Source organism: Mobula hypostoma, chromosome 24 (genome assembly GCF_963921235.1).
Source record: "Mobula hypostoma chromosome 24, sMobHyp1.1, whole genome shotgun sequence".
Lineage (NCBI taxonomy): Eukaryota > Metazoa > Chordata > Chondrichthyes > Myliobatiformes > Myliobatidae > Mobula > Mobula hypostoma.
This window is the reverse complement of record NC_086120.1, coordinates 49,512,170-49,536,259: the sequence shown is the minus strand read 5'-3', so window position 1 is coordinate 49,536,259 and position 24,090 is coordinate 49,512,170. Positions and strand designations below refer to the sequence as shown.

General features: G+C 38.1%; 1 protein-coding gene across 1 annotated transcript in view; it reads right to left on the bottom strand.

Moving 5' to 3' along the window:
- LOC134337399 (mucin-16-like) overlaps positions 1-24,090 on the bottom strand; it is a 51,075-nt gene that overhangs the window by 11,716 nt on the left and 15,269 nt on the right. The window contains exons 21-54 of the mRNA XM_063032367.1: positions 23,849-23,875; positions 23,261-23,376; positions 23,099-23,166; positions 22,642-22,811; positions 22,267-22,293; positions 21,679-21,794; positions 21,517-21,584; positions 21,060-21,229; positions 20,675-20,701; positions 20,295-20,410; positions 20,133-20,200; positions 19,675-19,844; positions 19,300-19,326; positions 18,712-18,827; positions 18,550-18,617; positions 18,093-18,262; positions 17,709-17,735; positions 17,329-17,444; positions 17,167-17,234; positions 16,709-16,878; positions 16,334-16,360; positions 15,746-15,861; positions 15,584-15,651; positions 15,126-15,295; positions 12,585-12,617; positions 11,853-11,968; positions 11,689-11,756; positions 11,234-11,403; positions 8,828-8,860; positions 6,697-6,830; positions 6,539-6,606; positions 3,953-4,122; positions 1,672-1,698; positions 37-197 (exon numbers count right to left, since the gene is read on the bottom strand). Coding sequence (XP_062888437.1) covers positions 37-197; positions 1,672-1,698; positions 3,953-4,122; positions 6,539-6,606; positions 6,697-6,830; positions 8,828-8,860; positions 11,234-11,403; positions 11,689-11,756; positions 11,853-11,968; positions 12,585-12,617; positions 15,126-15,295; positions 15,584-15,651; positions 15,746-15,861; positions 16,334-16,360; positions 16,709-16,878; positions 17,167-17,234; positions 17,329-17,444; positions 17,709-17,735; positions 18,093-18,262; positions 18,550-18,617; positions 18,712-18,827; positions 19,300-19,326; positions 19,675-19,844; positions 20,133-20,200; positions 20,295-20,410; positions 20,675-20,701; positions 21,060-21,229; positions 21,517-21,584; positions 21,679-21,794; positions 22,267-22,293; positions 22,642-22,811; positions 23,099-23,166; positions 23,261-23,376; positions 23,849-23,875 — 3,266 coding nt within the window. The remainder of the gene's footprint in view (positions 1-36; positions 198-1,671; positions 1,699-3,952; positions 4,123-6,538; positions 6,607-6,696; positions 6,831-8,827; positions 8,861-11,233; positions 11,404-11,688; positions 11,757-11,852; positions 11,969-12,584; positions 12,618-15,125; positions 15,296-15,583; positions 15,652-15,745; positions 15,862-16,333; positions 16,361-16,708; positions 16,879-17,166; positions 17,235-17,328; positions 17,445-17,708; positions 17,736-18,092; positions 18,263-18,549; positions 18,618-18,711; positions 18,828-19,299; positions 19,327-19,674; positions 19,845-20,132; positions 20,201-20,294; positions 20,411-20,674; positions 20,702-21,059; positions 21,230-21,516; positions 21,585-21,678; positions 21,795-22,266; positions 22,294-22,641; positions 22,812-23,098; positions 23,167-23,260; positions 23,377-23,848; positions 23,876-24,090) is intronic.

Below are 24,090 nucleotides of genomic sequence, written 5' to 3'. Positions count from 1 at the left end.
TAAACTGTCTCACTATTCTTGTAATAATTGTGGTACCTGTTGAATGCAATTAAATGAAGCAGATTGATGGACTTGTGATGTTGGATCAAGTAGAACTGAACTGTATGGTAGTTTTGTGGCGATAGAAGACACGTTGAAGCATAGAGGTGTCTGACTCAAACTTGGGTGCTGAGTTTCAGGTACAATGGGTGGTTCTTCTAGAAAGTGGAAACAGACACAATCAATAACGCTGCTTTACTACTAATCTGGATCGCTATCAAAAAACAAAAGTGAATAATGCGTTTTTGTAAAATTGGATTGTGACCTGACTTTATGGGGAAGAAAATAAATACATATTAACAGCTATGGTGAATTTACAGTACTGGGTGGGGGAGGTGTGGCATGGGTGCAGACACACCCAGCCCTGAGACACCAGGCAAGGTCATTTGATCCCAAACAATTGGTTTACTGATCAATACAGAGTGTCTCTCTGGTGCTTCCCATTCCCTCCTCTCTCCCTTCCCCTTTTCTCAACCAGATTCCTTTCCCTCTGTCCCCTTCCCACGTTCAGTCCACAACCATGTCAGAATCAGGTTTATCATCACTCACACGTTGTAATTTTTTTTACAACCACAGCACGGTGCAATACATAAAATTAATACATACTGTGCAGAAGTATTAGATACGCTAGCTATATATATGGGCCTAAGACTTTTGTACAGTTCTGTAAATGACAGTCAACAAAGAAAAGCTTAAGCACATTATAAAGTACTAACAAAGTCACAGACGGAGACAAAACTTTCAGTTTGAAAGTGTTTTACTGTTCTGTTCAGTTTAATGGCTGGAAACGGGAGTATTTGTAAATATGAGAGATGATTTGTGAAATAATTGTGTGTTATCATTATTCTGGTGTGTACAGACTATGTGCTGAACTCTCAGTATTCATCACCTAATGAATAATACTGTACTCTCTGCAAATTGCTACATGAGAGGGCATATCATACAGAAACTGCACCTTTCAGAAATTAAAGAAAGGAGAGCTGAGTGTACAATAATATCAGTGGAGATTAATAAGATCCTTTTTAAATAGATTAGCTTTATTTCTTGCATGTACATCCAAATGTATAGTGGAATGCATCATTTTGAGTCAAATCAAATTAGCAAAGATGGTGCCAAGCAGCCCACAAGTTACGACACTCTCCCAGAACTCATCAACGGCTAACTAATGTCTTTGGAATGTGAGTGGAAACTGGAGTAACTGGAGGAAACCCATGGGGTCACAGAAAGAACATGAACACTGATTGCTATGCCATCATGTCTCTAAATGAATGGTTACCGTTCCACGTCCCCTTATATCATGCCAAAGCATAAATCATGGTGTGACCCCTTGTTAAATATCAAAGGATGTTAATAGTTTAGTATATGAAAAAGAACCTCACTAAAACAGTTCTCCCAAATTCTGTTAAATATTATGATAAATAAGAAAGGCTATAAAGAACTATTGTAAGTATGGTTGTGATACAAATTAGACACAATCTAACTGCATGTCAGAGCCATCTCAAGAAACTAAATAACCCACATATGTTCAAAGATCCTTCACTGATTGACATAATGTACCAAATAAAAGCTATGCAATTAAGCCTAGATAAGAACTGAAATACAATATAAAAAGCACTGGCAATTTATACTTACTGGTTGGATAAGCTGATTCATGATAGTCTGGAAAAGAACAGTACAATGAAATTAAATATAAAGATAATGTTAGGTGCAATCATTATATTGAAATAAGAAAAGCTATGAGATTAAGGAAACATACGTTGATTAAAAAAACATTTCTCACTGCTTTGAAAGGACAACATAAATTGAAAACAAAAAATCAAAAACAAACACAAATTCTGATAAGTGATACTTAAAGAATGATAAGATGGTGCACAATTGCTTTATAATTTTGCATTAATATTTTCAAAAACAAAAATATTACTTTGGACCATTTTTAAAAGTGGTAGTTTACTGTCTCAATTATTGTTTTAATTGCAGAATAATTAGCAGTGATAAAAATTATGGCACAAGCCAATCATGACAAGTCTTAGAAACTGGTGGTTTCCATCTCAGAGGTTAAAGGAAGCAAGGAGAACACTGTCAATTTTATGAATATCATCATTCCCTCCTTCATAACAGATTGCAATCTTTTTGCTCTGATTGTTTATAAGTCAACAGATCTGTAGTTTGAAGCTTTCTATCTCCCTTCTTTTTTGAATCGTGACAGAAAGAAATCATTGCAGATACTACCCCAACCCGGAAGCTGCCTTTTCCCAAAGCTCCTTTCTGGAAAGCGTGATAGGGCTTATTAAAACAAAATCTTCACATCATCTTAAAAGTTTCTTCCCCAGGCAGTTAATCAGATCAACCATTCTAGTTAGCCCCCCTCACCCCCCTCTATCTATTACCACCTCATTGCACTGTACTGTAAACTCTTCAAACCGCTTTATATAACTGTTTACATTGCAAATGCATGGAATTTATGTATTTATGTGTGTTTTATTCCAGCCCCATACTTAAATCTCTAACTTTATCTTTTATTTACTTCTTTATTCTTTCTAACTATTGAATTTTTTTTTTTTTGCAAATCTCAACCTGACCAACACACCACAGCAAATTCCTAATACCTGTAAATGTATATGGTGAATAAAGTTGATTCTTGATTCTTGAATAATTTCCAATCCTCTTGGACCTCACCAGAATCCAGGAAATTTTGGGAGAATGTAAGCAATACATCTGCAATATCTGTAACACGCACAACCCGCTGGAGGAACTCAGCAGGTCGGGCAGCATCCATGGAAATGAACAGTCAACGTTTCCACGGATGCTGCCCGACCTGCTGAGTTCCTCCAGTGTGTTGTGCCTGTTGCTTTGATCCCCAGCATTGGCATAGTATTTCATGTTCACAATATCTGTAACCACTTTCTTTAAGACCCTAAGATATTGGTCATAGATCTGGGGCACTGTCAGCCTCCAGCCCCTTTAGCTTGCTAGGTACATTCTATTGAGAAGTCTATTCTAGACTTATCTTGACTTTCTACTGCAGGTCCTGAAACATCCTGGTGTTCATGTATTAAGATCCTTCATATGTTACAAAGAATTTAAAGAAATGTGTAACGCAAGTGTTGCAACTTTTATATGTAGCAAACTAGGGATAGAATATGTGGGAATCCTTGGTTAGTTTACACATGAAATTTTGTGAAAACAAATGGCACCAGAAGTTGGAGGCATTTTGCGAGCAAGAAACTTAATTGTACCTTGGTGTGTATGCCCATAAACTAACATACTCTAATCTATCAGTTCTAGGGACTACACTCAGGTAAAGGCCTATTGATCTTGGAGGAAGAATAACATAGGTTCACAAGAATGATACTTCAATCTTTGGAGTCAGATTACAGAGAGAAATTAGACAAACCGAAAAGATGAAGTTTTGATTTGATTGCTATTTTCAAAGGACTACAAGGAACTAATGCAATAGGAACACACGCACCAAGGAGGTCTTGGCCCGGAAATTTGCCTGTTTATTTACCTCCATAGGTGCTGCCTGACTTGCTGAGCTCGTCCAATATCTAATGTGTATTAAACAATTCAAGATGTGGTGAGAATGAAATCCGGTGTCCCTTTCTGCAAATGGCCTAGTCAGCTCTAGTCACAAGTCTGGCTTTGATAGCATCATGGGCAATTAGGTCACAGAGATCAGATAAGATATTTTCCGATATTGGAATGGGATTGGGAGAAGACAGGTTCCTTCTGCTTTACTAATACCATCCACAAGGCAATAACACAGCTCTATACTTTCAAAGGGGAAGCAGAATTTAAGAAGAATTGCATTTTGGAAATATCCAAGGAAAAATATTCAGCCCATTTTCAAATGAACATAGAGACATGCTGAAATTAGAGAACGTTTTCTCGGAAATGACCTGGTGTTTCATACCATTTACAAAGAGAGAGTATTTATCCACGGAATAGGGTCCCAAAGCAGTGAGGTTCTTTGTCTTGTAACGGAATTGATGGTACACGATAACTCTATCCACGTTCTCTTCATCAGAAGTTTCATTGAAAGAACAGATTGCATACACTTTTGTCTTGTAATCGCTTGTCGCACTGCCAAACAAAAACATTATAAATGGAGTAATAAAAACCTGAAAACTTTGGAAAAATTAAAACTAAAACAGAAAATGCTGCACTTTCTGAGCAGGGTGGGTGGCACCAGAGGGGAAAGAAAGTTAACTCTTCTGTCAAAAAACCCTCATCAAAACCGGTGATTATGATATTAATGGAATGCAGCAGGAAGGGAGGAAACACAGGAGCCAATTGAAATGGAAGTTGTTCTTTAGCTAATCTCATTCATGCAGTTTAAAATATGCCATCACTCAAGGACTGCTTTCATAATCTAGAAATTCAACCATTTTACGCACAATTTTCTGACAGCTTCATAGGAAAGTCTGGAGGAATGTAGTTTTCTTTGGTTGTATATTTGGCAGTCAAATGACAATAAACTTTGATATACTGATTGAGACAGCAAAGCTTTAATAATGATAAATGTTTACATCCTTAATCATAACTATACAGATAATGTAAGAAAGTCTCAGCATGTCTGACAGCAAATGTGACGGACGATATAGAAGTGTTAAAGTTTCAGGTCAAAGACCTTTCCTTACTCTTTCCAGAGATGCTGCCTGGTCTGCTGAGTGTTTAAGCATTTTCTATTTTTTAGATATCTCACATTCGGTGTTTTTGATTTTCCCCGGAGGAATGACTTTATTTTTATTTTATTTACTTAGTGATACTGCATGGAACAAGCCCTACTGACTCAAAGAGCCACACTGCCCAGCAACCCACTCACTTAACGCATAGTCTAATCGCACGACAAATTACAGTGACCAATTAACTTACTAACTGGGAGAAAATCAGAGGAAAGCCACATGCTCGTGGGGAGTTGGTACAAACTCCTTACAGAGGATGCCAGAATTGAATTCTGAACTCTAATGGCCCGGGCTGTAATAGCGTAATGCTAATTGCTCCCCTAATGAGGTGTCCCAATACTATTAACATTGAAACATGCTGTGACTGCAAGCTCAATTAACACAAATGGACCATTTTGTAAATGAAACCGGATATGTGTGGCAACACCAACCTATAACAGTTAATTATGGTTTTTTTTCTGTAATCTTGTGTTCTTAGTAAGGATTTAATTATCAAAAATATCTAAATCACATGTAATAATAATACATGTATAAGCAGAAAGAAGGGGATGTTGGTGTAAGTGGTAGAGTTAGAATCATTGATCACTACAGCACACAAATAGTAAACTGTTCATCTGCCTAGTCCTATTCACCTGTACCTGGACTGTAGCCCTCCATCCCCTACCATTCATGTACTTAGCCAAACTTCTCTTAAATGTTGAAATCAAACCACTTCCACTGGAAGCTAGTTTGAGACTCTCACCACCCTCTGAGAGAAAATGTTCTTCCTCACATTCTCTTTAAACACTTCACCCTTAACCCATGACCTCTAGTTCTACTCACTCAACCTCAGTGGAAGAAGCCTGCCTGCATTTATCATATCTATATCCCTAATAATTTTGTATACCTCTGTCAAATCTCCCCTCATTCTCCTGTGCTCCAGGGAATAAAATCCTAACGTATTCAAACTTTCCCTGTAACTCAAGTTCTCTGGTCCCGGCAACATTCTTTAAATTTTCTCTGTACCCTTTCAATTTTATTGGTAACTTTCCTGTAGGAAGTGACCGGAATGGCACACAATATTCCAAATTAAACCTCACCAACATCTCATACAACTTCATCAAAGCACCCCAACTTCAAAACTCAATAGTTTGATTTATGAAGGCCAATGTGTCAAAAGCTCTCTGGCCTTTGCTAGAGTTTTTAAGTGCTTTTGGAATTCTGAAGGAGCAAATATTGGCAAGTAGCAAGCAATTACACAGTGAGAGATGTCAATGCAGGAACATTTGGAAATACATAAAGGAAGCCATTGGAGATATACTGTAGTTCTAACTTCATCATCATCATTATGTGCTGTGTTGTATGAAGTAAGTGATTATGATCTCATGACCACGATTGCTATTGGCAAATTAGTTTACAGAAGTGTTTTGCTATTGCCTTCTTTTGGGCAGTGTCTTTACAAGATGGATGACCCCAGCCATTATCAATACTCTTCAGAGATTGTCTGCCTCTCAGCTGTGGTCGCATAACCAGGACTTGTGAGCACCATCTGCTCATACAACAATCCAAATCTAAGTTACATACTTTAAAATGATAGAAAGTGAGACCGTAAACGATAATTGATTCTGAAGCAATCAGGCACTTAAAAGAAAGAACCTAAGCATCTGAAAAAAAAATCAGTTCAAGCATATTGGATGAGGCTGGTGGAATGAAACAAAATAACGTTTCCACAGAGGAAAACACTGGAATTAGTTTCCTGATGCATTCCTCTGTCCTGAATCTGATTGGATGGATTGGTTAAGTGAACAATGAGGAAAATGCTGAATAATACTCACCTTAAAGACATTGTGTTGCAGGCTATAAATGTTGTATTTATTTTACTTTTTTCAAACGAGGCAGTGAGCTGCAAGAACAATGTTTTCAGAGTTTCAGTCAGCTGAATAGATTAAATAATGATTCAATAATTTTAATGAATGTTTCTTTGGTCATCTACCTGTTTAGTAACTATTTGCGAAGCTGATTGGTACAAGTGGGATTCCTGGTTATGAAGTCCTTCCATATAAGGCAAATTTGTTATAGTGAAGGTTACATTAAATCGAATTTGAGATCTGCTTTGATTTGGTTCATCTGCCAAAAAAAAATTAAATTAACAACCTTGTTGTATTGCCGTTTTTTATTGGGATTTGCTATTTGAGCTACTGCAAATGCATGCATAACAAAGGAAAGGAGAGGATGCATAATGGTAACTTCAAACAACACTCGAACAAAATGACTGTGCGCAAGATGATGAAAGACATTGACAGCCAGAAACTTTCCTCTAGGATAAAACTGGCTAATACAAGGGATCATAATTTTAGGGTGATTGGAGGAAAGTGGAGGTGGAATGCCAGAGGTAATTTTTTTACACAGAGAATGGTGGGTGTGTGAAATGTGTTGCCAGAGCTGGTGGTAGAGGTAGATACACTAGGGACATTTAAGAAACTCTCTAAAAGGCACAAAGGTGATAGAAAAATGGATTTGACTCATCCTAGAGTATTTTTTTAAATTTAGAGATACAGCATTGTAACAGCCCCTTCTAGCCCAACGAACCCACTCTACTCAATTACATGGTTGTGACCAATTAACCTACTAACACACACATCTTTAAAAACCAGAGCACCTAGAGGAAACACATGTGATCATGGTGAGAATGTAGAAACTCCTCACAGGCAGCACCAGGAATCGAATCTGGGCTCCTGGCATTATGCTAGCCACTACACCTCTTTACCATCTCTAGCAAGGAGTACGTCATCAGGATAGATGTACTTTTTTTTTGGTTTAGGTACCCCGTAGCCAGTCTGTAAATAGAATAAAATCGCACATGATGTAAACTGCAAAGAAACAAACATACTAATTATTGGAGGAGATAATCCAATGTGTAGGTAGAGAATCCAATCCTATTATCAACAGAGATGCAGTTGACGAGAAGGAGACAAGATAAAAAAGGCAAAATGAAGAAGATTATAAATTCAGCTGCATGTAAACGGAGAACCTCTACAGACTAGGGTCACTGGTGAATCACTGAAATAGATATGATAATGAAAGGACAAAGCCATTGCCCAAGATTTTCAAACATGAATATTCTGAAAAATATTGGCAATATCTGGAGCTGTAATGATTAACCATAAAGACTTTGAACCTTGATTATCATCTCCTATATGAGAGATTCATCAATTAATTTGATTGACATGATCCCTGAAACAAATCATATAAGGTCACAAAAAGGAAGAGATGTGCACACTTCAGGATCTTCTGACACATACGCTCTGCATGAAATACGGAATTTCCCTTTGACACTATCACATGGCAAAATATACTGACATAATTCCACAAACACTCACAGATTCATTAACAATTCTAATCAAAACAAAATTATGGAACAAAATAGTATTTGGCCTGGAGATTGACCGAAGTAGGAAATTATATGAAAAATTGAATGAAAAAGGTAACGCATTGAATAAATACGTTCTTGATTTGCAAAAAGGACACAGGATTTGGTCTTCACCAATCTTGATGGCTCTATCCTCTCGGCATGCCAATTATAGTCAAAAAACTCAATTAGTTTAAAAAGTGTTTCCAAAAATGTACAAGATTACAAAACAGCTCTTCCAGAAGCTTGTAACATATTAAAATTGATTGAGGATGAAAGAAAAAATTTGTTGTGAGTAATTTAGAATTGGTGATACGTATCTTGGATGTAAATATCAGAAAAATGTCAGTATATTGCCATGTTATGGTGTCAAAGGCAAATGCCATGCTCATTGTAAGTCAATGTGTCAGAAGACACAAAAATGTGCATGTGTCTTCCTTTATGTGGCTTGAGACAATCGTTCCAGCTACAAGCAAGGGGAAGTCATTATCTAAACAGCTTCTGGTTTATGAACAACTAAAAATGTGTTTTCTGTCAGAGAGCAAATTTTTAAAGCCATTGATTTCTCAGGCAACCATGAGACTTTGTGTTTTCTGTGATATGATCTACACACACGAGAGCTCATCAATTCACAAGTATCAAATGATGCAACTATTATTAGCATTCAATAACAGAGAAAAATATCCTACAAAATACAATGGAAACCCATACTCACCAGGGGTAATATGTGAGGGAATCTCTCTATAACCTGGAAACAATGAAAAGTGAGTTGTCAGAAAATGTATTGCAGTTCAACCTACTTGTTGAATAAGACCATAAGATATAAGAGCAGAATTAGGCCATTTGGCCCACTGAGTCTGCTCAAGCATTTCATCATGACTGATTCAATTTTCCTCAGTCCCAGTCTCCCGCCTTCTCCCCAAATCCCTCATACCATGACCAATCAAGAACCTATCAACCTCTGCCTTAAATGTAGGTGAAGACTTGGCCTCTACAGCCACAAGTGGCAAAAATTTCCACAGATTCTCCATTCACAGTCTAAACAAATTCTTCCTGATCTCCATTCACAAAGGATGCCCCTACATTCTGAGGCTATGCCCTCTGGTCTTGGACTCTAACAACAATGTCATCACATCCACGCTATCAGGGCCTTTCACCATTCAATATTTCAATGAGGTCATGCCCCATGCTTTTGAATTCCAGTGAATACAAGCCCAGTGCCATCCAACACTCTTCATATGACAAGCTATTCAATCCTGGAATCATTTTTATGAACCTCCTTTGAACCCTCTTCAGTTTCAGCACAACCTTTCTAAGTTATGGAGCCAAAAACTGTTCATAATTCTTCAAGTGAGGCCTCGACAGTGCTTTCTAAAGTCTCAACATTACAAATGTACTTTTATATTCTAATCCTAATGAAATGAGTATTAACAATGCATTTGCCTGACTCGCCACAGAGTCAACCTGCAAATTAATCTTCAGGGAATCCTGCACAAGGACTCCCAAGTCCCTTTGCATCACAGTATTTGTATTTTCTCTCCATTTCGAAGATAGTCAACCGTTTCATTTCTTCTAACAAAATGCAGGACCATACACATCCCGAAACTATATTCCATCTGCCATTCATTTGGCCATTCTCTTAATCTGTCTCAACGCAGACACCTGTGGAACAAAACTGGTCACTAGCAGCCAACCAGAAAAGGCTCCCTTTATTCCCACTCTTTCCCTCCTGACAATCAGCCATTGCTTTATCCATGTGAGAATATTTCCTGTAATACCATAGGCTTGTAGCTTAAGCAGTTTCATATGTGGCACCTTGTCAAAGGCATGAAAATCCAAGTACACAACATTAACCAATTCTCCTTTGTTGATCCTGATTGTTATTTCTTCAAAGAATTCCAATGGACTGTCAGGCAAGATTTGCCCTTGAGGACACCATGATGACTACAGCTTATTTCATCGTGTGTCTCCAAGTATCCTGAGACCTCATCCTTGATAATCAACTCCAACATCTTCCCAATCACTGAAGTCTGAATAACTGGCCTATAGTTTCCTTTCTTTTGCCTCCCTCCCTTTTTGAAGAGTGGAGTTGCATTTGCAATTTTCTAGTCTTCTGAAAGCATTCCAGAATCCAGTGATTCTTGAAAAATCATTACTGATGCCTTCATAATCTCCTTCGCAACCTTTTTCAGAAAACTGTGGTGTACACCATCCATCCCAGTTGACTTATCTACATTCAAAACTTTTTGTTCCCCAGGAACCTACTTCCTAATAATGGTAACGTTACACACTCCATGACCCCTGACATCTGGAACTTCCGGCACACTGCTAGTGTCTTCCATAGTGAAGCCTGAAGCAAATGCTCATTAAGTTCGTCCCCATTCCTACATCTCCACCATCAATTTCCAGCAATCCAATATCCAAATTCTCCTCTCTTTTACACGTTTATCTGAGGAAACTTTTGATATCCTCTTGAACATTATTGGCTTGCTTACTTTTATATTCCACTATTACCTTCTTAGCAACTTTTTTGTTGTAAACGTTGGTTTTCAAAAGATTTCCCAGTACTCTGACTTCCAGCTACCTTTTGCTCTATTATATCGTTTTTTTTTGCTGGCATTGACTTTTGTTGTGAGCCACCGATGTGTCATCCTTTCTTAAGAACACTTTTTCCTGTTTGGGATGCATATATCCTGTGCATTCCAAGTCACCTATTTCATATCGATCAGCACTTGAGCATACATTAAATATTAAACATCGAGGACTCTGGTAAATGATCAGTTCCACAAATTCAGCTTAATTTTGAAGTTAACATATATATTTAAAGTTTATTCTATTTATTTGTCCCAGGTCAAAAATATTACCATGTTGCTATGGATACACATTCTAGACTTCCACTGTTTCATTCACCAATCAATATATGGTTAATCAATGAAAATGCCTGTTCTTTCACGGAATTGCTTGAGGCCTGAAAAGTTTGCTACTGAGCTGCTGAAGGACTCATGTGGGTTTTTTGCCTTGCACCTCGTTGTGGTGCTGTGACTTCTACAGATCATCTCCTTCTATAGATTGTGTGTAGCAGAAGACAAGGAGGTACAAGTACAAATATCTGCATAAGTACCATTTACGTAGAGGCTGTGCTTCTCCAGATCGTATGACCCAAATGTTGACATGTTGCTTGTCTCCTCTTTAAATATATCATACACACGTTCTCTGTCGATACCTTCCATCAGAGACTCGTTTTTGAAGGAACAGTTAGCTGTCACCCTTGTGCTGTCATCCATTACTTTTCTGTAGAAAGGGAAAGAAGTTCAGGAAAAATGTTAAACTCTTTTTGGTACACATTTCATTGCAGTGTTAATAAGATCACAATGAAAAAGTTGCTGTCGTGTCATTACAAGAGTTGAAGGAATGGCCAGCACATTCCTCTGTTGTAATTTATATTGATTCGGATGTGTTATGAAGGGGGAAATACCATTTGCGAATGCTGCTTCTATCGCTTATTGCTTGAGCTTCACAGAAGAACTTCATTAGAATTGATTTTAATTATTTAATATTAATGCAATAATGTGTTACCTGAACGATTCAACAGCACATTCTATAAACGTTGTGTTGATTTTGCTGTCTTTGAACAGGTCTGTGAGCTGTGTGCAACAACAAATATTGTGTCAGAACAAATCATCATGACTTCATGTGGAAGTAACATGTCAACAGAAATCTAACAGATGCAATTCACTCACCTCAGCTGCAATCATGCTCGCCTTTTCTGTTTTGTTTGATTCAACTTGTTCAAGTGTTAGTTTGTTTACAACAAATGTCACGTTGTAATAAATAGGGTATGTGTGCTTGTCTGGAACTGTGGAAGAAGAGGACACAATCTATTAGCTGTAAATTATGGAGGGCAATGATCCCATTGTAGGTCAATGTGAGTAAGCTCTTTAAATGGATCAGCATGGACTAGATGGGCCGATGGGTCTCTTTCTGAGCTGCACTCTGAGCACGTTTGTGCCACATTTCAGGATCTGTTTTCTTTTGTTGGAATGTTGAACAATTTAAACAGCAGACAGAGAAATACAAATGTAATCTGAGGTAAACAGTCCCTTCCTTTGTTAGTGGAATTCTTCACGCACATTTTGGCAGAAGGATTTGTCAATCATTCCTGCTGGAAGTGAAGGAAGTTGTTATCAAAAATTCTTTTCTTTTATTAACAAAGAAACATGTTTTTCTGTCAACAAGCAAAGTTTTCAGGCCATTCATTTCTCAGGCAACCATGAGGCTTCGTGCCATCTGTGATGGCTCATCAAGTCAATTTTATTGCAATTGAATGTGTAGTATAGTTCCTTTACTCAAAGGAGAGCTCTTCAATTCACAGTTATCAAGTGACAGACTTGGAGAATACGTAAATACAACTGTCATTAGCATCAATGATAGGCAAGTATATCCTATAAAATAGAATAGAAACCTATACTCACCGGTGCTAGTTGGTGAGGATAACTCCATGTAACCTGCAAACAATGGAAATATAATTGTCAGAATACACAATTGCAATTTAATGCAGCAGTTCACTGTCAGCTATTTAATATTATACAGAATAGCTGTGGTAAAGCCTTTAGATCCTCAACATTGGTGTCTGTGCTATTTCCATCATCTCAACAACACACATCTTTATAACATTTTGGTGAAAATATTTGTTTTTGACCTGTGCCCACAGCACCTTAAAAGAATAAAATATTTTTTCCAAGTGTTAAACTGTAAAATAGTTTTGCCTGAACAGTTTTAATAGTCAAGTTTGTGAATTAACTCACATGATATTTCCTCGGACCTTGAGAGAGACTATTGTAGAAATTGCAGGAGCCCTGGCAGAAATATTTTAAATGTCCTTAGCCCCGGGTATGGTGCCAGAGGAGTGGAGGGTAGCTCAGGTTGTTACGTTGTTTAAAAAAGGCTCCAAAAGTAAACCAGGTAATTACAGGCTGGTAAGCCTGACATCAGTAGTAGGTAAATTATTGGAAGGTGTTCTGAGAGATCGGATATACAAGTATTTGGACAGCCAAGGGCTGTTTAAGGATAGTCAGCTTGGCTTTGTGTGTGGTAGTTCGTGTTTAACAAATCTTGTAGAGTTTTTCGAAGAGGTTACCAAGAAAGTAGATGAAGGAAAGGCTGTGGATGTTGTCTACATGGACTTTAGTAAGGCCTTTGACAAGGTCCCACATGGGAGGTTAGTTCAGAAGGTTCAGACACTAGGTATCCATGGAGAAGTTGTAAAGTGGATTCAAAATTGGCTGTGTGGGAGAAGACAGCGAGTGATAGCAGATGATTGCTTATCAGACTAGAGGCTTGTGACTAGTGGTGTGCCTCAAGGATCTGTGCTGGGACCATTGTTGTTTGTTGTCTATATCAATGATCGAGATGATAATGTGGTAAATTGGATCAGCAAGTTTGCTGATGACACTAAGATTGGAGGCATTGTGGACAGCAAGGAAGGCTTTCAAAGCTTGCAGAGAGATCTGGACTAACTGGAAAAATGGGCTAGAAAATGGCAGATGGAATTCAATGCAGACAAGTGTGAGGTGTTGCATTTTGGAAGGACAGTTAAGGTAGGACATACACAGTAAATGGTAGGGCACTGAGGAGTGTGGAGGAACAAAGGGATCTGGGAGTTCAGATATATAATTCCCTGAAAGTGGTGTTACAGGTAGACAGGGTTGTAAAGAAGGCTTTTGGCATCCTGGCATTCATAAATCAAAGTATTGATTATAGGAGTTGGGATGTTATGGGGGTGGGGGGGGGTTGTATAAGACACTGATGAGGCCAAATTTGGAGTATTGTGTACAGTTCTGGTCACCTAGCTATAGGAAGGATATCAGTAAGATTGAAAGAGTGCAGAGAAGATTTACTAGGATGTTGCCAGGTCTTCAGGAGTTGAGTTACAGGGAAAGATTGAACAGGTTAGGACTTTATTCTTTGGAGCGTAGAAGAATGAGGGGCGATTTGATAGAGGTTTACAAAATTATGAGGGGTATAGACAGAGTAAATGTGAATAGGCTCTTTCCACTTAGATTAGGAGAGATAAATACGAGAGGACATGGCTTTAGGGTGAAAGGGGAAAGGTTTAGGGGGAACTTCTTCACTCAGAGAGTGGTGGGCGTGTGGAACAAGCTGCCATCTGACATGGTAAATGTGGCCTCACTCTTAAGTTTTAAGAAAAAATTGGATAGGTGCATGGATGGGAGAGGTCTGAAGGGTTATGGACTGGATGCAGGTCGATGGGACTAGCGGAATAATGTTTTGGCACAGACTAGAAGGGCCAAATAGCCTGTTTTCCGGGCTGTAGTGTTCAATGGTTCTATGGCTCTATTTTTCTGAGAAGATCCATTACTCTAGAAAATTGTAGTCTATCCTGAGTTGTTTGTAGAGAAACCCCAAACTGTTTAAAGGTGTTAAAGATTTCAAGAAATGGCAATGTATCTGTTGGACTGTGAATGACCTTGTGATGTATGTGGAAAGAATTTAGTGTATTGTCCCATTATCGCGTCCATGATCATTGCAATGGTCAGTACAGAACTGGTGAGAGAGTTAATTTTGGGAGTGTGTGCGTGTCTTTATGGAGAGTGCCAGTCAGAGAGACCGGTAAAACAGGATGATGGTTACCTGAGGAGAAGTCTTTCATAGTGTCTACAAAATAAAATTATTCAAAAGAACCCAAGATACAGCTCATATTGTTGTTTAGTTTTACCTAATAATTTCTCTCAAATTTGACAAGATCAACAAACTGTGGCCATGGACACACATACTAGGCATCCACTGTTTCATTCACCATGGACTGTGCTGTCTGTCAAGGAAAATGTCTGTTCTATTCCTGCCTCATTTGAGGCCTGAAGAGTCAGTAGATGAGCTGCTGAAGGACTTGTGTGGCTTTGTTGCCCTGAACCAGACTGCAGCGCTGTAACCCCTGCAGGTCATCATTTACTATGGATTGTGTGAAGTAAAAGACATGAAAAACATGTAAGTACCATTTACAGAGAGGCTGTTCTTCTCCAATTCATATGACCCAAGTACAGACACGTTACTGGTCTTCCTTGCAAATTCTTCATACACACGTTCTCTGTTAACGCCTGCTGTATCAGACTCATTTTTAAATGAACAATTTGCTGTCACTCTGGTGCTGTCATCCATTACCTCCCTGCAGAAAAGCAAATGAAGTTCTCCAAAATGGTTGATATATTTCTACAAAATCAATTTTGAATTTCTATGCCAGAGAAACATTTTCCCGATGTTTAAATTCAGGAACTGAATTAACGGATGGTGTACACCATAGACAGGTCTTTCACTTACTTGCACTGATATTGTTGGGAACATTTGAATTTTTTGGGATATGCCAAAATTTCTCTATTTCCGAATTCTTACACCATGACTCAAGCGGAATTATTTTTTAAAAACGTAAATTTGTTGAAATGTTCTAATTTGTTACCAGAATGAGTGGACGACGCATTTCAGGAAAGTTGCATTGATGCTGCTGTTCAGGAACAGATCTGTGAGCTGTAGGGGAGAGAAACAATGGTTTATAATGTTAGATAAAATGGAATTGATAGACTGAAATGCGAACAGCTGCATAACTGGTTGAAACTCTCACCTCAGTTGCAATCACTTTGGCCTGTTCTGATAGGTTTGATTGAATTTCCTCAAAGTTCGGTTTTTTTACAATAAATGACACATAATACATAATGGGATTTGTTTCCTCGACTGGAGCTGTGGAATAAAAGGGCACAATTTACTTGTGGTGGCTTTCCAAAATGTCCTCTTATTTCAAAAAACATTTCCAATTGCTGGAATGCTGTACAGTTTATACAATGGCTCGTGATGTACCTATGTAACATAAGGCATATATTTGCTGCCTTCATTCATTGAAACTATCCTACTGGATATGGGGAGGAAGATTTCTCAATTGCTCCTGTCAGTAGTGAAAGGATGTAGACATAGAAACTTCTTTTAGGACATATGTAAATGGAAATATTTTGTTTTTATTGGCAATGTAATTTCTCCATTCACTCATCTCTGAGAAAAACTTGGCGACCTTTCTTTCTGTGAATGTCTAGCGAAACTCAGAAGGCAACTTTTTAACGTCTAAATATGGTAATTTTACAGAATAAGTTATCTGTATATCCTGAATGCAGAGAAGGGATAAAAATATCTGACAACTACAACACATGATCTTACTTACCAATGGTAGTCGGGAATTCCATGTTATCTGCAGGGAAAAACAGATTGTTATCAACAACATTATTACCGATCAATCTCATGTCTCAGCAAACTGAAATTCCGGTTGAGTTTTTAATTTTAGTTTGTCTGTCATTCATGTTCAGCCAGCATCTGTGGATACAGATTCTGTATCGACTCTGCTGTCAGTCATTAATTTGTCTGTCACTTCAACGCCTCACTCGTGGTGTGAATATTCAGTGGTTGAGCTACTGAAGGACTTGTTTGAGGTTGTATCTTGCACCTGATTCTGGGGCTGTGGAGTCAGCAGGTAATCCCCTACATAGACTGTGTGACATAGAATACAAGGAAGAGAATGAAGGAATGTGTGGATATGTACCAGATACATAGAGGCTGTCCTTTTCCAGTTCGTACGTCCCAAGTGTAGACATGTCATTGGTGTTCTTTTCAAATACGTCATACACTTGTTGGCTGATGACTCCTTCGATATCAGTCTCATTTTTGAACGAACAATTTGCTGTCACTCTGGTGCTGTCATCTCTTACCAGTCTGTTGAAAGGAGAATGAAATTTTTCCAAAGTGATTGACATATTTCTACAAAATCAATATTCAGTTTGTAAGTCTAAAAAAAAAATTCTTGTTTAAATTAAGGAGCTGAATTAACATTTAGTATATACTGCAGTCGGGACAGACACTTTCCAGCACTCTTATTGTGGTGCAAAATTTCTTGAATCTTTTGGTATCTGTGAAAGTTCGACTAGCTAAGTATTCTTCCAGCGTGACGCAAACGGAATGATTTTTAAAAAGTCATCTTGATGAAGTGTTCCCATTTCTTACCTGAATGAGTGGACGACACATTTCAGGAATGTTGCATTGATGCGGCTGTTCAGGAACAGATCTGTGAGCTGTAGGGGAGAGAATCAATGGTTTATAATGTTTGATAAAATGGAATTGATAGACTGAAATGCGAACAGCTGCATAACTGGTTGAAGCTCTCACCTCAGTTGTAATCACTTTGGCCTGTTCTGATAGGTTGGTTTGAATTTCCTCAAAGTTCGGCTTTTTTACAATAAATGACACATAATGCATAATGGGATTTGTTTCCTCGACTGGAGCTGTGGAATAAAAGCGCACAATTTACTTGTGGTGGCTTTGCTTAGTAGTCTCTTATCTCAAAAACATTTCCAATTGCTGGAATGCTGTACAGTTTTACAATGGCTCGAGATGTACCTATGTTCTATAAGGCATATATCTGCTGCCTTCATTCATTAAAACTATCCTACTGGATATGGGGAGGAGGATATCTCAATTAACTGTGTATCCTGAATGCAGAGAAGGGACAAAAATATCTGACAACTACAACACAAGATCTTACTTACCAATGGCAGTCGGGAATTCCATGTTATCTGCAGGGAAAAAGAGATTGTTATCAACAACATTATTACCGATCATTCTCATGTCTCAGCAAACTGAAATTCCTGTTGAATTTTTAATTTTAATTTGTCTGCCATTCATGTTCAGCCATCATCTGTGGATACAGATTCTGTATCTCCTCTATCGATCTGCTGTCAGTCACTAATTTGTCTGTCACTTCAACGCCTCACCCCCGTGGTGTGAACATCCAGTGGTTGAGCTACTGAAGGACTTGTTTGAGATTGTATGTTGCTCTGATTCTGGGGTTGTGACCTCTGCAGGTAATCCCCTACATAGGCTGTGTGACATAGAATACAAGGAAGAGAATAAAGGAATGTGTGGATATGTACCAGATACATAGAGGCTGTCCTTTTCCAGTTCGTACGTCCCAAGTGTAGACATGTCATTGGTGTTCTTTTCAAATACGTCATACACTTGTTGGCTGATGACTCCTTCGATATCAGTCTCATTTTTGAACGAACAATTTGCTGTCACTCTGGTGCTGTCATCTATTACCTCTCTGTCGAAAAGAAAGTGAAGTTTTTACAGAGTGATTGTCAGATTTCTACAAAATCAATTTTCATTCTGTATGTCCGAAAAAAAAATTCTTTTCAGAGTAAGGAGCTGAATTAACAGTTAGTATACAGTGCAGTCGGGACAGACACTTTCCAACACTCTTATTGTGGTGCAAAATTTCTTGAACTTTTTGGTATTTGTGAAAGTTCGACTAGCTAAGTATTCGTCCAGCATGACGCAAACGGAATGATTTTTAAAAAGTAATCTTGATGAAGAGTTCCCATTTCTTACCTGAATGAGTGGACGACACATTTCAGGAATGTTGCATTGATGCGGCTGTTCAGGAACAGATCTGTGAGCTGTAGGGGAGAGAATCAATGGTTTATAATGTTTGATAAAATGGAATTGATAGACTGAAATGCGAACAGCTGCATAACTGGTTGAAACTCTCACCTCAGTTGCAATCACTTTGGCCTGTTCTGATAGGTTTGATTGAATTTCCTCAAAGTTCGGTTTTTTTACAATAAATGACACATAATACATAATGGGATTTGTTTCCTCGACTGGAGCTGTGGAATAAAAGGGCACAATTTACTTGTGGTGGCTTTCCAAAATATCCTCTTATTTCAAAAAACATTTCCAATTGCTGGAATGCTGTACAGTTTATACAATGGCTCGTGATGTACCTATGTAACATAAGGCATATATTTGCTGCCTTCATTCATTGAAACTATCCTACTGGATATGGGGAGGAAGATTTCTCAATTGCTCCTGTCAGTAGTGAAAGGATGTAGACATAGAAACTTCTTTTAGGACATATGTAAATGGAAATATTTTGTTTTTATTGGCAATGTAATTTCTCCATTCACTCATCTCTGAGAAAAACTTGGCGACCTTTCTTTCTGTGAATGTCTAGCGAAACTCAGAAGGCAACTTTTTAACGTCTAAATATGGTAATTTTACAGAATAAGTTATCTGTATATCCTGAATGCAGAGAAGGGATAAAAATATCTGACAACTACAACACATGATCTTACTTACCAATGGTAGTCGGGAATTCCATGTTATCTGCAGGGAAAAACAGATTGTTATCAACAACATTATTACCGATCAATCTCATGTCTCAGCAAACTGAAATTCCGGTTGAGTTTTTAATTTTAGTTTGTCTGTCATTCATGTTCAGCCAGCATCTGTGGATACAGATTCTGTATCGACTCTGCTGTCAGTCATTAATTTGTCTGTCACTTCAACGCCTCACTCGTGGTGTGAATATTCAGTGGTTGAGCTACTGAAGGACTTGTTTGAGGTTGTATCTTGCACCTGATTCTGGGGCTGTGGAGTCAGCAGGTAATCCCCTACATAGACTGTGTGACATAGAATACAAGGAAGAGAATAAAGGAATGTGTGGATATGTACCAGATACATAGAGGCTGTCCTTTTCCAGTTCGTACGTCCCAAGTGTAGACATGTCATTGGTGTTCTTTTCAAATACGTCATACACTTGTTGGCTGATGACTCCTTCGATATCAGTCTCATTTTTGAACGAACAATTTGCTGTCACTCTGGTGCTGTCATCTCTTACCAGTCTGTTGAAAGGAGAATGAAATTTTTCCAAAGTGATTGACATATTTCTACAAAATCAATATTCAGTTTGTAAGTCTAAAAAAAAAATTCTCGTTTAAATTAAGGAGCTGAATTAACATTAAGTATATACTGCAGTCGGGACAGACACTTTCCAGCACTCTTATTGTGGTGCAAAATTTCTTGAACTTTTTGGTATCTGTGAAAGTTCGACTAGCTAAGTATTCTTCCAGCGTGACGCAAACGGAATGATTTTTAAAAAGTAATCTTGATGAAGTGTTCCCATTTCTTACCTGAGTGAGTGGACGACACATTTCAGGAATGTTGCATTGATGCGGCTGTTCAGGAACAGATCTGTGAGCTGTAGGGGAGAGAATCAATGGTTTATAATGTTTGATAAAATGGAATTGATAGACTGAAATGCGAACAGCTGCATAACTGGTTGAAGCTCTCACCTCAGTTGTAATCACTTTGGCCTGTTCTGATAGGTTGGATTGAATTTCCTCAAAGTTCGGCTTTTTTACAATAAATGACACATAATGCATAATGGGATTTGTTTCCTCGACTGGAGCTGTGGAATAAAAGCGCACAATTTACTTGTGGTGGCTTTGCTTAGTAGTCTCTTATCTCAAAAACATTTCCAATTGCTGGAATGCTGTACAGTTTTACAATGGCTCGAGATGTACCTATGTTCTATAAGGCATATATCTGCTGCCTTCGTTCATTAAAACTATCCTACTGGATATGGGGAGGAGGATACCTCAATTAACTGTGTATCCTGAATGCAGAGAAGGGACAAAAATATCTGACAACTACAACACAGGATCTTACTTACCAATGGCATTCGGGAATTCCATGTTATCTGCAGGGAAAAAGAGATTGTTATCAACAACACTATTACCGATCATTCTCATGTCTCAGCAAACTGAAATTCCTGTTGAATTTTTAATTTTAATTTGTCTGCCATTCATGTTCAGCCAGCATCTGTGGATACAGATTCTGTATCTCCTCTATCGATCTGCTGTCAGTCATGAATTTGTCTGTCACTTTAACGCCTCACCCCCGTGGTGTGAACATCCAGTGGTTGAGCTACTGAAGGACTTGTTTGAGGTTGTATCTTGCACCTGATTCTGGGGTTGTGACCTCTGCAGGTAATCCCCTACATAGACTGTGTGACATAGAATACAAAGAAGAGAATGAAGGAATGTGTGGATATGTACCAGATACATAGAGGCTGTCCTTTTCCAGTTCGTACGTCCCAAGTGTAGACATGTCATTGGTGTTCTTTTCAAATACGTCATACACTTGTTGGCTGATGACTCCTTCGATATCAGTCTCATTTTTGAACGAACAATTTGCTGTCACTCTGGTGCTGTCATCTATTACCTCTCTGTCGAAAAGAAAGTGAAGTTTTTACAGAGTGATTGTCAGATTTCTACAAAATCAATTTTCATTCTGTATGTCCGAAAAAAAAATTCTTTTCAGAGTAAGGAGCTGAATTAACAGTTAGTATACAGTGCAGTCGGGACAGACACTTTCCAACACTCTTATTGTGGTGCAAAATTTCTTGAACTTTTTGGTATTTGTGAAAGTTCGACTAGCTAAGTATTCGTCCAGCATGACGCAAACGGAATGATTTTTAAAAAGTAATCTTGATGAAGAGTTCCCATTTCTTACCTGAATGAGTGGACGACACATTTCAGGAATGTTGCATTGATGCGGCTGTTCAGGAACAGATCTGTGAGCTGTAGGGGAGAGAATCAATGGTTTATAATGTTTGATAAAATGGAATTGATAGACTGAAATGCGAACAGCTGCATAACTGGTTGAAACTCTCACCTCAGTTGCAATCACTTTGGCCTGTTCTGATAGGTTTGATTGAATTTCCTCAAAGTTCGGTTTTTTTACAATAAATGACACATAATACATAATGGGATTTGTTTCCTCGACTGGAGCTGTGGAATAAAAGGGCACAATTTACTTGTGGTGGCTTTCCAAAATATCCTCTTATTTCAAAAAACATTTCCAATTGCTGGAATGCTGTACAGTTTATACAATGGCTCGTGATGTACCTATGTAACATAAGGCATATATTTGCTGCCTTCATTCATTGAAACTATCCTACTGGATATGGGGAGGAAGATTTCTCAATTGCTCCTGTCAGTAGTGAAAGGATGTAGACATAGAAACTTCTTTTAGGACATATGTAAATGGAAATATTTTGTTTTTATTGGCAATGTAATTTCTCCATTCACTCATCTCTGAGAAAAACTTGGCGACCTTTCTTTCTGTGAATGTCTAGCGAAACTCAGAAGGCAACTTTTTAACGTCTAAATATGGTAATTTTACAGAATAAGTTATCTGTATATCCTGAATGCAGAGAAGGGATAAAAATATCTGACAACTACAACACAGGATCTTACTTACCAATGGTAGTCGGGAATTCCATGTTATCTGCAGGGAAAAAGAGATTGTTATCAACAACACTATTACCGATCAATCTCATGTCTCAGCAAACTGAAATTCCGGTTGAGTTATTAATTTTAGTTTGTCTGTCATTCATGTTCAGCCAGCATCTGTGGATACAGATTCTGTATCGACTCTGCTGTCAGTCATTAATTTGTCTGTCACTTCAACGCCTCACTCGTGGTGTGAATATTCAGTGGTTGAGCTACTGAAGGACTTGTTTGAGGTTGTATCTTGCACCTGATTCTGGGGCTGTGGAGTCAGCAGGTAATCCCCTACATAGACTGTGTGACATAGAATACAAGGAAGAGAATAAAGGAATGTGTGGATATGTACCAGATACATAGAGGCTGTCCTTTTCCAGTTCGTACGTCCCAAGTGTAGACATGTCATTGGTGTTCTTTTCAAATACGTCATACACTTGTTGGCTGATGACTCCTTCGATATCAGTCTCATTTTTGAACGAACAATTTGCTGTCACTCTGGTGCTGTCATCTATTACCTCTCTGTCGAAAAGAAAGTGAAGTTTTTACAGAGTGATTGTCAGATTTCTACAAAATCAATTTTCATTCTGTATGTCCGAAAAAAAAATTCTTTTCAGAGTAAGGAGCTGAATTAACAGTTAGTATACAGTGCAGTCGGGACAGACACTTTCCAACACTCTTATTGTGGTGCAAAATTTCTTGAACTTTTTGGTATTTGTGAAAGTTCGACTAGCTAAGTATTCGTCCAGCATGACGCAAACGGAATGATTTTTAAAAAGTAATCTTGATGAAGAGTTCCCATTTCTTACCTGAATGAGTGGACGACACATTTCAGGAATGTTGCATTGATGCGGCTGTTCAGGAACAGATCTGTGAGCTGTAGGGGAGAGAATCAATGGTTTATAATGTTTGATAAAATGGAATTGATAGACTGAAATGCGAACAGCTGCATAACTGGTTGAAACTCTCACCTCAGTTGCAATCACTTTGGCCTGTTCTGATAGGTTTGATTGAATTTCCTCAAAGTTCGGTTTTTTTACAATAAATGACACATAATACATAATGGGATTTGTTTCCTCGACTGGAGCTGTGGAATAAAAGGGCACAATTTACTTGTGGTGGCTTTCCAAAATATCCTCTTATTTCAAAAAACATTTCCAATTGCTGGAATGCTGTACAGTTTATACAATGGCTCGTGATGTACCTATGTAACATAAGGCATATATTTGCTGCCTTCATTCATTGAAACTATCCTACTGGATATGGGGAGGAAGATTTCTCAATTGCTCCTGTCAGTAGTGAAAGGATGTAGACATAGAAACTTCTTTTAGGACATATGTAAATGGAAATATTTTGTTTTTATTGGCAATGTAATTTCTCCATTCACTCATCTCTGAGAAAAACTTGGCGACCTTTCTTTCTGTGAATGTCTAGCGAAACTCAGAAGGCAACTTTTTAACGTCTAAATATGGTAATTTTACAGAATAAGTTATCTGTATATCCTGAATGCAGAGAAGGGATAAAAATATCTGACAACTACAACACATGATCTTACTTACCAATGGTAGTCGGGAATTCCATGTTATCTGCAGGGAAAAACAGATTGTTATCAACAACATTATTACCGATCAATCTCATGTCTCAGCAAACTGAAATTCCGGTTGAGTTTTTAATTTTAGTTTGTCTGTCATTCATGTTCAGCCAGCATCTGTGGATACAGATTCTGTATCGACTCTGCTGTCAGTCATTAATTTGTCTGTCACTTCAACGCCTCACTCGTGGTGTGAATATTCAGTGGTTG